The sequence below is a fragment of the Falco biarmicus genome, chromosome 2, assembly GCF_023638135.1.
Source record: "Falco biarmicus isolate bFalBia1 chromosome 2, bFalBia1.pri, whole genome shotgun sequence".
Classification (NCBI taxonomy): Eukaryota; Metazoa; Chordata; class Aves; order Falconiformes; family Falconidae; genus Falco; species Falco biarmicus.
This window is the reverse complement of record NC_079289.1, coordinates 31,684,890-31,702,271: the sequence shown is the minus strand read 5'-3', so window position 1 is coordinate 31,702,271 and position 17,382 is coordinate 31,684,890. Positions and strand designations below refer to the sequence as shown.

General features: G+C 41.5%; 1 protein-coding gene across 2 annotated transcripts in view; it reads right to left on the bottom strand.

Annotated features, from left to right (window-relative positions):
- Positions 1–353: 353 nt before the first annotated feature.
- HTR2A (5-hydroxytryptamine receptor 2A) overlaps positions 354–17,382 on the bottom strand; it is a 28,307-nt gene continuing 11,278 nt past the window's right edge. For both annotated transcript variants that reach the window (XM_056329226.1, XM_056329225.1), the window contains exon 4: positions 354–2,187. In XM_056329226.1, coding sequence (XP_056185201.1) covers positions 1,388–2,187 — 800 coding nt within the window. In that variant the 3' untranslated portion in view covers positions 354–1,387. The remainder of the gene's footprint in view (positions 2,188–17,382) is intronic.

Genomic DNA, 17,382 nt, shown 5'->3' with positions numbered 1-17,382 from the left:
TCCAGCAGAGTCCCACTGGCTTTGGTGAAATGGTCTATGATGCCCAAAAGGAAGCAATTTCATGACTAGGCATTCCTGTCAAGCAATGTATTTGACATTCTTTATGTAATGTATTGTGCCCTTGGAGCTATGTAGGTGAAATACAGTGTCGCTTATAAGTCCTGTTATTTTTCAAGTGGGTTCCATTTGTCCATACATATTTCATTAAGGCTGAGTCCTAATAGTGCAAGATACCTACTGTTCCTGAGCAATCTACCATAACAATGAAACAGTGAAATTATGGAAAACAATTTGGAGCAACTAAAAGTTTTCTTATAATTCTGGCTCTACAAGCACTAAAACAAAACCAGAAGGACATTTTTTATAACAGCTTTTGTAACCGAAGAGAAATGACGAGAGAGGTTCTGCTGCAACCTTTTACTGAAGGCTTTACTCATTCAAAATTTCCTCTGCCATTACTTAAATCAGACTCTGTTGGAATCAGAGGCATGGATGTGGAATTGTTCCTGAAATCATTCAGCGATGTTGTGCCTGATTTTCCCCTCTTCTCTCACTTCACTTCCCTGCCAACATCAGTGGGAAGGAGCAGGGAATCAAGCCCAACAATTACTTTTGAAAAGATTACTTTTAAGTTTTAAGCTGAACAGATGAAACTTCTTGAATGGAGATAAAGCACAAGACATGAAATAAAGATTATGAGTGGTGGAGGAAACAAAGAATCATTCAAGTATAATTTACCTTTGAAGTTTGCTAATTCGCACTATAGAATGAATGGCAGAAAAGCCCAGTAACATTTCAGAATGGTTACTCAGAAGAAAAATATAGCCATAAAAACACTGTTACCAAAATGTCCATATAATTAATCTCTACAGGTTTTAATAGATTTTTCTTTAATACATTAAAATTTATTTTAAATATATATTAGTAAATTAACCATCATTTTATTTAAAATTCTGTAAAGTGCTCATTCAGTTGATGATAACAAAATTCCATTGTAGCAAGACAAACTAGCTGGAGCCAACTCTGCAAGAGCATCAAAGCTTAGCTTTCATTTGCAAAGAGAAAAGAAATGCGTAGGTTTCTTCACAGCTCATGTTATAATACCAGAAATTTCATTTTTTTTCTTTAAGAAATATATCCTTTAGAATATTAAAAAAATAAGTTTAATAAAGCCTGTGCTTAAAATAGCCAAAGTACTGTATGAAAAAAAATTGCACATTTGATACCATTTCATCCCTGCTTTTCAACCACAGGATAATATGAGGAGTATGTGATGTTATTGGAGGGTCTCTTGAACAGGGCTGATTTTCCTAAGCTATCAGAGCTTCTCACAACCAGGTGAAATTTTCAGCGTACACATGGTGGTTCTCATGGCAGCTGCTGACCATCAAACACCGCTAACCTTTTCGTTTGCTGGGCTGATAATTCCCTTGGAGGTACCATCCAAATGATGTATTCCTATCGTGACCATTGAATAATCCTTAGCCATCATTTTTGCCTCTTTTTTCAAACTCTTCATTTGTGCTAGCTGGAGCTGGCTCGAATTATATGCAAGTGCTGGGATAGTGTTCACTAAAATCAGCTGGAAAGGTTTCTTCTCCTCCTTGTAGCGACACTGAATGTAACGAGAGAAAGCTGAACGGTAGGTTTTATTGAACAACGTATATACAAGTGGGTTGACAGCCGAAGAAAGGTAGCCAATCCAAACAAATACATTAAGTAGTCCTCCAACGACTTCTTCATTGCATGACTCCTTGCAAATCACGGCCATCACATTGGTGATGAAAAACGGGCACCACATCACAACAAACAGAAAGAAGACAATGCCAAGAACCTTGGAAGCCTTCTGCTCGTTGCTGATGGATTGCATGGTTCTCCTCCCAGAAGTCCCCACTTCTCTGTTCAAAGAGCGCTGGAAGAGTTTCTCTGAGGACAGGGAACTCTGAGGGAGGAAGCTAAATGAAGCAAACTTGGTCTTTGGGCCAATGTCATTCACGCATAGCATAGCTTCCTTCTGCAGCGACTTGATAGTTAAAAAGTAGGTGACCACCATGATGGTTAGAGGGATGAAGAATGCCACAAAAGAGCCTACTAGGACAAAATTGTCATCCACAAGTAAGCAGCTGCCTTTCTTAAACACTTTGGAGTCATCTTGTAGTCCAAAGACAGGTATAGGCATGGAGATACCTGAAGGTAGATTAGAAAAATAAGAGGTTAAACACAGTAAGAAACCCCACTATTTCCAATCTCCAAGAAGAAAACCCCACACTCTTAGCTATATATAGATAATTTCTCAAAGAATAAATGGGTATAGGACACAAATGAGCACTAACAGATGGACCCACAATTGATAGATATCCCAAAGCAAACTGAATTGACACAGGGGAATGAGCTATATTGCATCTCATGTTTCAGCAGCGGCACAATGCTAGTCCTGTTCTTGTGACATTTTACTGGGGCTGTCCTAAGAAAAGATGCTGTGTGAAACATTCATCCTGCAGATGCTGAATTTCAGGAACTAAATGTGGTCTGCTAGGCTCTGACATTTGTACTACCACCACCTTTACAAGGTTCCAGCAAAGAAGGGCAGAGGAAGAGCAGTGTTACAGTTTTGAAGGTTTTTTGCCGTTACTCTAATCTGAATTCCCTCTCTCTTTCACAGAAACCCCAGCCACAGGTAAAACACATGTCCTTCCATCCAGCTGTCCCATGACACCTGGTAGCAACACAAGCATAAAAAACTGCTTTATACCCTTGGACCTTGGGCCCCTGTAATGATCTCCAGACTTGCCTCTTGGTTCCTGCCACCTTGGCAAAGGCTTTTATTAACTATGATCAAAATGATACTATGTTTGTCTTTTCTGGGGTGGCTTAGAGAGTGGTCTTGGGCTGTGTTTATAAGAGAATTAAAAGTGTTCTGGGTACTGGTTTCTGATTAGGCTGTGAAATACTGCTTTTAAGAGGAAATATCAGTTTTTCTCATATCTCTGAGAGTAATCTTTCATTGGCTCTTTTTCTGTTCTCCCTGTAATCACCATACATTTGACGACACAGTCTAAATGCTAAAAAAACCCCAGCACTTTACATGTCAATAGCCAGAGGAATGACAGGGATATATTAAGCACTGACAGACCAGATGAGGCAGCCTGAGATGTGGTTCTCTGTGCAGGACTGCAAAGGTCCATTCATGGTATTGCCATCTGCTACAGGCTGCCCTCTCAACGCACAGCCCCGGAGGCAACAGCAGCCATGCAAACTTTTTCTTCCCCTGGAGCATGTGCTGTGTCCTTGCCCTGTTATGAACAGCAAGGCCAGGTTGATGAAGTCCGTTCTCCTTGGACTGCTTTGTCTGATTCAAGCCCACTCAGCCATTTCCTCAGGGACTTCTGCAAATGCTGCTAGCGTCTCAGCAAAATCAAACAGCTGCTCTTGCTTTGGTTGTTGGGTTTGGGGTTTTTTTTTTCAATATTTGTCTCGTTCCCACCCCCCAAATGGATACTGTCTCTCCAAGTAAGGCAATATTCAGACAGTGAAAAAGATGATGTGCTGTGAAGACAGCAAAAGTGGAGTAGTGAAGCAGAGAGCGATAATGCAGCCCTCTCTGGATAAAAGCAACTAGGAGTTTGACTCCTGCAGAAAGTTAGCATCATCTGGGAGCTTCAGTCCCCTTTGCATCTTTGAATAGAAATTTCAGATGCTGTATTTGGCTTCTGAGGAAGAAAAAATTCATTAGGGAAGAATTTCTTACGATGTGAGGATGATGCTGTATCCTAACTTGTCCCTTGTGTGCCCAAGAATGTCCTTACTGGTTCACAGTTGAAACTCATCCCCTAACATTAGCATTTCAGTGGTACTTCCCTCTACGACCCTTCCTTTCCTTTCTTTCCACTCTGGTGCTTAGACAGGGAACCCTTTAAAAGCACAGGCTGTCTCTTCATTTCACACATTTCCAGTGCCCAGCACAGCCGTTCCAGTCCTAGAGGGAGGCTGGGGAGTCCAGGCACAGTAAAAAACAGTAATAATGACAGTAATAATAATAATATTAGGCTATTATTCTCTTCATATGTTCCATTCCTTTGGTGCTTCTGGAGCTTCTACAAAGATATTTATTTTTCTAACACCATGGCTGTTTATTTTTCTAACAACACTGTAGCTTTGTCTGCACAGGTCAATTTACAAAAGCGCTGTTCTTATCTGCCTGGGGCAGAAGCTGGTGGAGACCCTGCGGTATTGCCCTTTCTGTTTCTGCTGCGCAAGCCCTAAATGCTTGAACCTGGGCTCTGAGAAGCCAGTGGGTGAGGTGCAAGCAGCTCCTGCATTGAACTGATGGAAATCTCCAGTGATGCCAGGAAAGCTGCTGCCTAAAAAAATCTGAGTCAGTCCGACTGACAGCACAGAGGGAGAGGTCAGCTGCAAGGAGCCATGTTGCCCAGCCATGGATGAGTTATCTGGGGTGCAGAATACCTCCAGGGAAATGGGGAATGCTTTGACATTCCTTTTCTTTTTTGGATGAGTTGAAAGATGCTGAAGGCACCCAGCACCTCCCAGCATTACACTCCAGCTGCGTGGAGGCACAGCACTAGTCAGAGCAATGCCACAAGCTTCCCATCTGGTTCTGCCCTGCACTGATAACAGCAGGGCTGTTTTTTCATTTCATTCAAAGACCTAGTGTGAGCTGCAGAGATAAAATAAACAATGGCGTTGACAGAGTAAAAAGATGCCTTTCATTACTACAGACCTTATGGTTCAGCTGTATCAGGGGGCATGGGAGGAGAGGCAGCAGCACTAGAAAGGAAAATTTTAGCACAACTGCAAGCTTTTTCAAGTAGAAGGCCAAAGTCAGTTACAACTCCTCACTTGAAATACAAGGGCAGCAGTTCTCCACCTGCTTTGTTTTGTTGTTAGCAGCTTCTGGAGACTGGCATCTAAATCCAGATTTCTGGCTTTAAAAAATGGAAATGAGTTTCAGCTTGTAGCTGGAGTTTTCACATTTCCTTGTCATTCTTTTAACAAGCGCGAAAGTGCAGTTCACAGCAGAGCTGTAGCTGGCGCTGGTCATGTAAGTTTTTCTGAATGACCGTTCAAGGTGTTTTTCCCCTGCAGCCACGGGTAACTGGCCTGTATGCAGTCTGGAAATACCAGAGGTACCACGGTTTGGTAGCAGAGAACATTGACAGCTGTAACCTGCTTTTTGTGTACACCCAAGTTCTGCTGATGCAAGGGGTCCCACAAATGACACTGTGGCATTCCTGCATGGAATAAATTAACTTCCAGCCCAATTTTCTCTTTTCATCCCTCTACAGGGACTAAACTCTTTGCTCCTGTGACCAAACAAACAAAATTTGTCCGTCTTCAACAGCTAGCTTCTGGCTTCTGTAGCATGAGGATAGCAAATTCCACACAGGGACCAAATTCAAAGGCAGTCATGTTTAAACTATAAATAAAGGAGCTTCCATGTGCAACCCATGTCCACTATTTTGATAGAATTTTTAGGAAGTATCATACGTGGCCAAGAATGTCACCTATATGTCACTCAGATTTGGTCAAGATCAGGCTTGTCCCGTAGACACATAACAAAAAGTCCTGGTCTAAGCTGTATTAGCATTATTGCAGCTGACTGAATTCATTCTTTAAAGATCGAAGTTGACTGATCTATTTCATCTTGATGATTCAGGTATATAATTTCTTGCTGGTTTTACTGTCCTTGCTTTCCAGCTCCCCACTCTTGGTGACTGTGGATGTTTTAAAAGACACAAACTGTGCCTGTGTATTCAAACATCAAGAGAAGAAAATCAGCTTCACAGGAAAGGATCATGCAGAGCTACCAGGTAGGGACAAGCAGGTATTTGGGAAATGGGCATGTGCAAACAATAGAAACAGAGGAAACGACTTGGCAGGATTGTTACAGAACAGCTGTTCCACACCCTGTTCATGCCACATCCCTGGCTCCCTCTAGCTCAAGCTCCGTCTGGAAAAGGTCTTGACATCCCCTGAGTGCTTTTTTATGGTTTATCTTATTCTGCTTCCAAACCAAACTAAGCTGAAGCACGAGGAAGCACTCACCACAGAATGGGAGCATCCATTCAGGCCCTGGAGGTACATTATCCACTGCGTTTCCAGTTGACATTTCCACTTATATCAGAACATTTTCCCTTGTGGACATCCCTAAATATTATGTTCCTCTGGTAGAAGGTGGTTTATTCATGTAGCTTGATTTATACACAGGTGGCTGTTTCAAACTCTATGGACTTTAATAAAGTGTAAAACAGAACTCACACAATACAGATGAGTAATAAATCCTTCATTAAACCTCAAGCATTTGGGCACAACTTCAGAATGACAAAAATCTCTTGAAAACATCAAAGGTTAAGAGGTAAAACAATAGCATCCTTCTTGTTGTTCTCTCAAAAAGCCTGGTAAAACTGACAAAGGTTGATTTAGTGGTACACATTGCTGGGTCGCAAATCTTCAGAGGTATGCAGCAGCCATAAAACCACTTTAACTAGACAGCTAAACTGGGTTTGCAGCTACCTTGAGCTGCTGAGACTATCAGTGAATCAAAGCCAGAATTTACAATATGCCCTGCAGGGTAGCATACTTGGGCTGCTTAGGATGAAGAGAAGTCAAGGTTCCTTCCGTGAAGTCTCCTTCAAGCAGAAGCTGTCAGTCACATGCTTTCACCTCACATATATCCATTTCAATTGATTTGAATACAGATAAGCATTACTATGTGCCCTAATAAATGTCCAAGGAATAGGAAATACCTTTTAGAAATGTCATTACAGTTTCTCGACAAAATTCAGCACCTTTGTTCAACTTTGCATGAAAAAGAAAAAATCGCCCCAGCTCAAGTTTTAGCAGTCACATTGATTCAGACATACTTGGGTTATGGGCCAGATGACGAGCCACTGCACAGAGATGCACTGTGACACTAGGGACTTCTGAAAGAATTACTGCTTGGAGAAGCCCAGTTGCTCCTTCAGGCAGCTCAATGGGGCAATATTGTCTCATTTCTTTAGAAAAGCCCATGCCTGGTATCTGGTGCCTTTCTGTACTCAGAGAATGTCCTCCTTTGATACTTCTGCACATTCAAACAACAAACTTGTAGGATGTCCATGTCCATCCACATCCTACATCCCAAGACATAAAATGCATACAATGCATATCCTCAGTTTCATGTTGTATAAAAATGGCCTTGGTGCAACACAGCCATCACATTATTTCAATATTTTGGATTGAAGTAACCACACAAAAGAATATTTATTCATTTGGGCTACCACGGTGCCCTGTGTGGATGTTTGGTTGCTCTAGGAACATATACCACAGTGAACCACTTGTAGGGGGGCTGTGGACCCTGTCCTCCTCCGAGTGTCAAGGATGCAAATGTGTCTGAACTTCATATCAGGAGCTGGAGTTTAGCAACAGCTACTTCTGAGCTTTTGCTTAAACATTGCAGAAGAACCACTCAGTCTGGCTCCATGTCTCTGCTTGGCGTGTGGCACTCACCGTTACGGGAGTCAGGGTTTCCACAGAACTGCAAACACTTAGCTGATTTCTGCATGCACCTGAAAATGTTATTTCCCAACTGACCATTTCCAGTCATGACAAACCTTTCACTGTTATAATTTTATTGCTGCTCAAATAGTGCCAGCCACATTGCCAATAGCAAGGGTGTGCAGTTTGCTGATGGGTGGCAGTGTAGATGCAAACATTTCCACCTGGGGAGAGGGGATGTTGAAAAGTTGTGGGTGGATTGGGAATCACCATCTGAGGCTTCATCTAGTTAGTATGAATGTTAAAAACCCTCTGCCTTTCCTAGACAGCGTGGCAGTGTCCCCTGTATCCTGGGCTAGAATTTCTCCTCACGTGTGAGACAAGCACGGACCTCTTCTGTAGCGGTAGGAACGCATGTTGGTGGAGGCAGGAGTCATGAGGAGCTTTCTGTCACATCCCCACATAATAAATTCCAACATAATATTTGCTTTCAGATGGATTTCCTCAAGAGCTAAGTGAGTCACGGTGCTAGGGGAGCACTGTCTCTTTTCTGCATCCCAAGAGGCCATCTTCACAGGGCTGGAGTCAAAGTGGATCCAGGCATTTTCCCTATCACTGTCTATAGGCCAAATTTAGTTTTTTATTCGAGGGCACACAGAGAGCTGGTTTTCTATATCTTTCCCTTGGTACACTTAATTTCGTCACACATGTTATATTTAATACAACTGAAAGGAAAACTACATTATATTTAACTTCCCATAGGGGGTGCCAAGTAATGCTTGGATTATTCTATAAATTTTGAAATGGCTTTGTTCTTGGCAGCTCAGAAAATCTCTGAGGAAACATGTTATTTAGCCTAGTAGGAGATATATTCAATTCTTTTTATGTGAGAAAATGATTGCAAATGATCACTTATAATAATGTAATGCCAGAAATCAGCTATTTCATTTTAGAAAAACAAAATCAGAAAAGTCTCAGTGTCTTACTGATGTTTCTCACTTACGTCCTCAGTGCTGAAGCCTATTTCTAACAAGAACAGAGATGTGTCTCTCCAAATTAACTTGTAGGAATGCAATAATAAGTTAAATAGAAACAGAATTAAAGGAGCATTACAGGGAGGACAGAGCAAGAAATGAAGGACATGTGTCCCTTTTTGACTCAAATGATTAGAAACCCACGGCTCCAGAGTGGGCTGAATTATGAGAGAGGAAACAGCTGATGGAGTTTCTTACTGATTTGGTATAATCTCATTCACTTACAAAATGTGCATGCAGCCCTATTTCCTAGAGGCAGCAAGAATCCAACCGTAGGGAGTGGTTTCTTTGCTCTCGGCTTTAAGTGCTGTTCCTGCCTGCACGCACCTCAGAAGTTCTGTGTCCTTCACATCTGGTCCTTCTTATTGCCTTGTTGGATTTTCCGATTGTTCTGAGTGTTTGCAGAAGACACAACCTTTTGCACAGTAATTTCCAGTGGAGCCTCTCCACTGTTACAGTCTTTGCTTTTTAGCTAATGACATTTTTGGCTTGGGCAGAGGCTTCTGCCAAGGTGCTTATTGGCTTCTCTCAGCTATGTCAAATCAAGAGAAGTTGTTACCCCTCTGTGTAATATGATTACCCGGTCGCTAAAGGGTCTAACAGAGGCGTATAGAAGTCTGCATTTAGCAAATAGCTAGAAATAAATAAATAAATAAATATTTATGAATGTCCAAAAAAATTTACTTTGAAAAAGGATTTAGGGACTGGGGATTTCAGATCATGCCATTTGTGTATGCAGCAAGGAGCAATAGTAAACAGATCCTGGTGGTTTCAACTGAGCAAGCTGAAATAGAGAGTCTTGCTATTACAACCAAACCCTCTTAGTTTACTGCCAGCACAGGTCTGCACAGGCTGACTTCATCTTTTGCCGACTGCCGTGGGCAGAGGGGAGGCCTTCAAGGGGTGAGAAATTGCTTGACAAAGCTGTTCTGCCTGGTCTGGTCTTTCATAAGCAGCAAAGCAGTCACACTTCCCAAAGCTAGTCTTGCTATCTCATTTGAGTATTATTTTTTTTATTTTAAAGTAACTTCCTTATGTGCTTGTAGGCAATAATGTCCTCAGCTCTTTACTGCATATTGCCTTATTTTAGCTGAAGCTCTGCAGTGCTTCTGTCTTTTGTAGAACAAAAGTCTTTCTGCTTGGAGTTAGCACATTGGTGACCTTCTGTATGGAACACCTGCAGGTAAAACCTTCACCTCTATGGCCAGCAAATATGTGTATGTTCTTGATCAGTAGAAACCTTGTAAAACTGAAACACTTTATCAATTTATACAGATTTTTTCTTTTAGATGACACACACGTACATTCCATCTGCTTGTTTACTACAGCATTTATACATACTGAGGCACAGAGCTTTTCCTAAATAAGTAAGAAATATCAGACTACCCCATAAATAAATTCTTGCACAATACGGCTAAAGGACAAAGTAATGTACCACATGCCAGATTCTTCCACAGGTCTCCCATGAATTCAATGAATCTCCCTTTTACTGTGCTTGGTTAGACCTCATGGTCTGATTCTGAATATTTTAGGGATGTTAAGCCTGGAGAAAGATGTCAAAAGAACCTGGCCCTAGACTCGGCAAGTGTGTCAACTCTCAGTTAAAAAATAAATCTCTTTGCCTTGTGTAGATTACTGTGCAAATACAAGTCACCATAAATGCATCTACAAGGAAGAAGAGGGAGGCAAGAAGGTATCTGGGCTTTTGCAGCAGAAGAGAGGGCAGAGCTGTTTAAATCCAGGAAGTCCAGGAGATTAAAAGCCAGTAACAGAGCCTAAAAATCCTTTTCCTATTTACTGATCCAGAGGAACCCATTCAGCCTGACCTCCAGTAAGGAGTGTGCCATCATGCCACGTAGAGCAAACTTGTCCACCTGAGAAAGCATTATTCCTGTGTTCCCCATGTGAAAACTTAGCCCATCCTTAGAGGTGGGACAAAGAAGTGTTTATGGGAGGGATTCAGCAGTGTTGTTGGCACCGCATTGCCATGTCACATCTGAGGTGAAATTGCTTGTCTTTTGTCCTGCTCAGTCCCATGTTTCCCAGCTTATGCTGAGAGCACACGGACAACTAGTGTCAGTGGCAATGCTGAAAAAGCACAGAGAAGGGTAAACCCCACTACATACCAGCAAACTGTGTGGAAGCCATAACTTTCTTCTGCTGGGAGCTGGGCTAGGTTAGATTTGCATCCGGCAAGAGGCTTCTTTTTCTCATTAGCCCTCCCTCAGGCCAGCTATTCCTGCTACGTTCTCATGGGGAAGTGCCTGAAGAAGAGAAGGGCAGGGAGACCTGCCTGCAGCCTCAGGTGCATTTTAAAATCTGAGAGTATGAAATATTACAAGGACTGGAAAGGCATGGGTACTCTCCATCCTACTTGGCTTAAAGGCATGTGGATACCACGTGTCACATAAAAAGAAGCAGGGCTGAAAATAAGCACTAATTTCACAGAAACACACACCCATCTGCATGTGGCCACATACCTACTCAACTAAGATTGCCAACTTTTCTAAATGAGTTACAAGCTGTGTTTTCATGATCTGAAGTCACCATTACTTACATCAGCCTTGTTTTGACAACAGTGTCAGTAGGTCGTTACAAACATTGGCAGTCCCCTGAGGACCAGCAAGGCCAGTGCTGTGACACCTTTAGCCTGCGCTCTGACAACGTGCCAGTGATGCTGTATCTGTTAGCGCAAAGGAGATGTCCTACCAGCACCCAACTGCATAGGGTAGAAAGGGTGTAGGGTAGCAGTGGAGGTTTCTGCAAGTTTTGCATCCCTCTAGTTTGTCAATAGCATTTATATCTTCAAATGGGTCTGGTGAAGTCTCCTGGGAGGGTTCCTCCGCCTATACATCGCTGGTCCTCTATCCCAGCACTCCCAGCTGGGACACTGGCGTTGTATTTCCAGTGAGACTGACAGGGCATGTGGCCCCATGTGCCAGCCCTTCTACATGGACTCCAGCTTGTTCCATGCATCTGCCTCCACTTTAATCCCCACCCCCCACCTAGGAAGACCTGCTGGGAGGTAGGGTGGAGATGGCGTGTCGCATTCACAGTGCCTAGAGGAAACCAAACCGCAGCTGCAAAAATCGAGGGGGGGGGAGTTTTCTAATGTAACAGTAGAAGGCTTTTAAAACCTCCCACCCTGTAATTTAATTGCATTATTATTTACAATACCAATTTATTTGCAGTCTGATCTTTGGCGAGATACAGGCTTATCACTCTCCCGAGTCTGGAAAGAGTAGAGAGTAAGGCGGTGTCTGGCTGAGTGTGGACAGGAAGCCGAGGAAGCGGCTTGCCTGGAGGATGCTGGCTGAGCAGAGCCAAAGCTCAAGGTAGCCAGATGGCAGCTACAATCCTGCTGTCAGCTGGGAGTTGGGAGGGAGCTGGGCTTAATATTCTCCTGCAGGGGATGTAGGCTGATGATGGCTGTGTAACCACATCGTCCATGGTGATTAGAAGTGATTAGAAGTGAGTGACCTTATGATAAAGAGCTGAATATTTAGTTTGAAAAATTGCAAGAGGTGCCCTAGGTCTCCAGCCTAGCTCTATGCAGAGGGACAAGATGCTGCTTTTTCTTTATTTAAAGCTCCTGGATGGACAAACCTGCTACTTCTGTGGCTCAGCAAAATGCAGCAAAGCAGGTCAAACACCCTTTTTCCTTTTTGTATACTCAGTTAATGTTGTTTAAATTGCATTGGTGTTTTTAAGTTCCCTGTAGCAATGGTTTAATTTCTACTCAAAAGAAGTTACAAATTTACAGTTGTCACTGGCTTAGGTAAATACATTAATTTGAAAAGGAAAAGAGCCTTTAAGTGGGATCAACTCCAGCCACTTGTGGTATCCCTCTTGTTTAGCGCAGGACCTTTTTGTATTCCATGTCAGATGGCTTTGCAATGTTCACTGTTCAGGCCCCTAGGAGAACAGATTTGGGGATAATTGTGCTTTGAGAAAGAAATAAATACCATACGTTTGTAACAGGATCTTTCCAGATCACACGTTATCAGTCTGCCTTTTTAGCTATGAAGATCCTGAAGGCTCCTTAGGGCTAGCTTATTATATACTATACATGCTACATACACAGTGATGTCTAAAAAAAATGTATAGTAGCAATAAGCTAGAAATTACAGACAGATCATAAGTAACTACTGTGATGTCTCCTGGAGCAGTCTGAGTGGCAAGATCCTTTACTATCTCTGTTTTTATACTTCTGGGATTTTAATTATTACTGGGTATGATTTGTTGAACGCTGGTAATTTACTTAACTCTGCCTTAATCCTCCAATGAACTGAATAGAGATTTCTTTTGGTATCTGAGATTTCTCCTGCAGTTCTGCTTGACCTCATTGCATAGTTTAAAAGGAGACTGAATGTAACTATGAGATTATTATTATTATTATTATTGTTGTTGTTGTTGTTGTTGTTGTTATTTTAGCAACTATTTTGCACTGAGTCTGAAGGCACAGACAACCCAAACTGTAATTCTTCTGAATTTTCTAGACCTCAGGCCAGTTTCCACTTTGATCCAGATCTTCATCTTGTCTCTCTGTGCCTCCTTTTGTGATTGCTTGCAGAGAGGCTGCTGATTAAGCAAATAGTCTGCTTCTAACTAGTTATATAAGGAGACTGCGCCAATGGCCAGACAGTTATTGGGGTAGATGCCCTCATGCGATGGATAATTTGGAAGGGAAAACAGGATGAGAAGCAGCTTAGAGACCTGCACTGCTCTGAACATCATGATTCAGGATACTGTACGTGATGTGCCAGTGCCTGGCCAGTATATAATGCCCTTCACCCTGACGGAACTGTTCTTTTGTTAAATCAGCCAGCGCCCTGGTCACATTTAGAAGATGGCAGGGTTGAAAAAGAGATGAAAAAGCGATAAATCATGCCTTCCCATGTATCCCATCTACAGGATGAACTGCCCTTGCAACAAAAATTGGCTGCTCTGAGTGCTGGAGGGATCTCCTCATGTCCTGCAGTGGTATGCAAGGCAGGTCTGGTTTTACCCTGGAAACATACAACCTAAAACTTTTGGGCACTTTTACGCTTGTAAGAAGAAAGCTGCAAGCTAAACCCCATGCAGTATTTTTCTTACTATGCTCGGTTCAGCTCAGTCCATGATCCTAGCAATAGCGGTCAAGTTGACATTTGGAAGCTCAGATCAAATACAGAATCATAACAAGGGTTATGTACTACCAAAAGAAAACAAGTCTTCCCAGTGGCTGTGATTTACTTGTGACATAAATGCCAGACTGAATGCTGTGAAATACACAGCTCTGATTTTGATCAGCCAAAAAACAGAGCCTTTATTGTGATATCTTAGCCTACTTTTAGGACGTCATAGGACTTTGACAGGCTGTTTTCCATCAGTGACTCTGGAGGACATCATAGGCAAAACCAGCTGACAGGTATTTCCAAATTTTTTTGTAGGTAATTAGAAATATGTTGAGTCATCTCTGACAAAACCCCTGACACTTATTAGCTGGACTTCTACTTAGAAAAGATGCCCATGGCATGGGCTGGGAAATGAATGGGGAAAGTTAATTGCAGACCAAGTGTGCAATAGTTTGCAATGTTCCTGTTAACAGGGGTAAATGTAAGGATTTTTTTTTGTAAAACAGAATTCTGTGATATGTATTTCTTTCTTAACATTATAAAATGTAAGATCTGGCTTAAATAATTTTTTTTTAAATACATGAAAGAAGCTGTGAAATTGCTCTCTATAATTTTAAAATGAATGGAAATTTGTTCTTGACATTTTCTTTTATGCCATGTAGTGCTAGTTTAACAACACTATTTTTAATTTAGAAGGCAATTAAATGCAATTGCAGTGTACAGCTGACAGAGTTTATAAATCCCAACATGATTCCTTGTGCACTTCTTCTCTGCTCATTTATATTGCATGTGGCTTCTGCTATGTGGAAATTCCAGTTCCTCTGGTAAGAGATGCTAAAGTAATTTCTTGGTCACTATAAGATCACCTTTTGAGCATGTACTCTTGTAGAGACCTAGTGGAAAAAGATCAGAGCAGGCCTGCAAACATGTCCTTTCTGCATTTTGCAACACCTCACATAATACTTTCTGCAGAAAAGAGTATCCTGTGGTAGGATCTAGGCTCATCATTCCCTCTCTGGCTGGGGAATCCATTCTGGATTCTTGTAGGTATTGCACACTGTGCTGGGTACACGACTGGCTAAAAGATAACAGCCTTTCAGAGGAGGAGTAACTTATAAGGGGCACTGTACTGTTACTGCCTTTTTTCTTAAAACATTCAGTTTATCTGTTTATCTACAAAGAGAGTCTGGCTGGTTATAAGTTATATTGCCAACCATGAACAGTCACTTACTCATTGAAGAAACCTGACAATAGGACCAGCCTGGTCCAGTTGAGCTTAATGCTTCTCTGCCATTAGCTTCAAGGGGAAGAATGGTTCTTGTGGTCTTCAGGGCAAAGACAAGTGTGTTTTTTTTTAAAAAAAGACAACGAACAAATTCTGCCATCAGTACCTTGACTGACCAGATTCTTTCCACACAGCTCCGCTATTAAAAATACAGCTCTATAATTTAAAATTTGCCTTTTTTAAAAAAAAAAATGAAGTAGAAAGGCCACACATGAATGTTGTGACCACTCCTCATTGCTTTTTGTACCAGTAAAGCAGAATATTTCTTGCAAAAGAGGTGCTCACAAAATGAAAGTGTGTCTTTTTCATAGGCAAAATCCTTCATCTCCTCCTGATAATCAGGTAATTACACAAAGAAATTAGTAAACGTATACATAGTAATTATTCTTCATTTGATAACACATATGTGCTGGTATAATGCATTCTTCCCCATCCAGATGTTTACTTGGTTGCTCAGTGTCTCCAGTTTGGAAATGTGGCCCAACGGATTTTTATGCTGTTTCTTTATGTCTGTGTTTCCAAATTTGGAGAATTTGGAAAGCAGTTCAATCATTACTATTCTTTTCCGCATTTTTGCATACAGAAAAGTATAGGTTAGTAACACCACCTTGTCAGATAATGAAAAAAACCCATATACAAGTTCAAAATGCAAGTTTTTTTAACTTTCACAGATATGAGAGGAAGGTACGTGTGGTAACCTGTTGGTCTGGTGGATGACATGTGTTCACTCTTCTGGAAAGAAGCAAAGGATTCTGTTACATGGGAAATATGGGAATAATTTACATCGATGAGGAAGGTAAATACGGTATTTATGTCTCTTTCTCAGAACCATTTAAGTAATGTCTCATAACCGGAATACATGTGCTAGCCAACTCAGAAATGTGCATCCCAGCACAGAATGTTAACTTCCCTCGGACAACCTATGGATGAAGTGCTCATTTACTCGTTAGTTATCACTGCTGGGGGAGTGATTAGTATGGCAATAAACTTTCTACTGGCATAATTGTTACTGACTACCAAAACTCATATATTGTGTCTCTATAAAATAACAAAATGAAAATCCTACTTCTGTGAAATGGTGATGAAGCTCTAATACTTCGTTCATGAGATTTTGTGCCATGGCCCTTCATTATAGTTAATGCAAATTTCTCTATATGTTGTGTCACAACTTTTTGACAACATTTTTCTGGCATTTTATTTTTATGGTGGCAGCTACATCCACAAATGGAGAAGGTCCCGGAGGATTGCCCAAACACAAAACCTAAAATGTTTGCTCTTGAAATCCTCCAGCTGGAAAGAGCAAACAGTATGTTCACTCTCTAGGAGATGATTTAATGAGTATGATTAAAAAACAAAGAAATGTTAACTAAGGAAGTGATTATAAATACTTCTAAAAATGCAAAGCCAAGTTTTGAATGACTACATGGTAAAGAGAGTAGTGTAGCAGATATTTCCAGTTTAGCTCCAGCACTTCCAAATTTAAATGCTCAACTTTAAATCTATATTGTCGAAATACAGTGCTGTGTGTAATTATTTGCAATTTTATGTATTTTGGCAGTGTATTCCATATTATACCAAGTGGTCTTTTACTATGCCAAGCCATCCCTAAATTAGGCTTGAATGAACTGGCAAATTACAAGTATGTCATCTGGGAAGGATGGAGGATGTGGTGGATCTGGAACAGGGATCCCCAGCCTGTAGCCCCTTGGCTATTTGTGCCTTTTGAAAACAGTAAAGGGACTTTCAAATGAAAGCTATCCTTGGCAGAAGGAGGTGTGAGCTGAAGAAGGCCAAACCACAATCCAGAGACACTGAGACTTGTACTTTCCCAATCCCAGCTGCTTCCCTGGCCCTTTGTACTCTGTAGGGCAGCAAGAAGTCATGCAAAGAAGTTGCAGGCTGCCTGGGAAGGAGGGGCAAGCCTCTATGTCAGCATAAAACTTCACACTGCCAAATTATCAGAGGGCTCAGTCGCACTGGGCTTGCACCAGTGGTAAATTTTTGCACCCTGCACTTTGGAGAATGTTGCTTCACATGCTATGGTATTTCTCTATTTTTGAAGCCTTGGAAGCAACAGCAAAAATTTGGAGAGTTATGCAGTGGGGGATATTTCACCAGCCTCATCCAGCTCCACTTTGGACTTTTTTTCTGCATGAAAAGTACTGAATAAATCTAAGTTGTTAGTGACTGGGGAAAGCAGAGATTGCCTGAAGGCAGTGAACAGATGTGTAGGCTGAGTGAGAAATGATAAAGAGAAAACTCAGCTAAGAGGATTTGGGCTTCATCAAACCTCACATTACTTAGACCATTAACGGAGGAATAGAGAGAAATAAGGACAGAGGAATTACATATATAATAGCTTAACATTCATGACTGTAATTCTTTTATGAGGCCCTTTCGAGGATTTTTAAATGAGAGAATGAGGCATTGTTGGGCTCTTGCAGAGCAATAC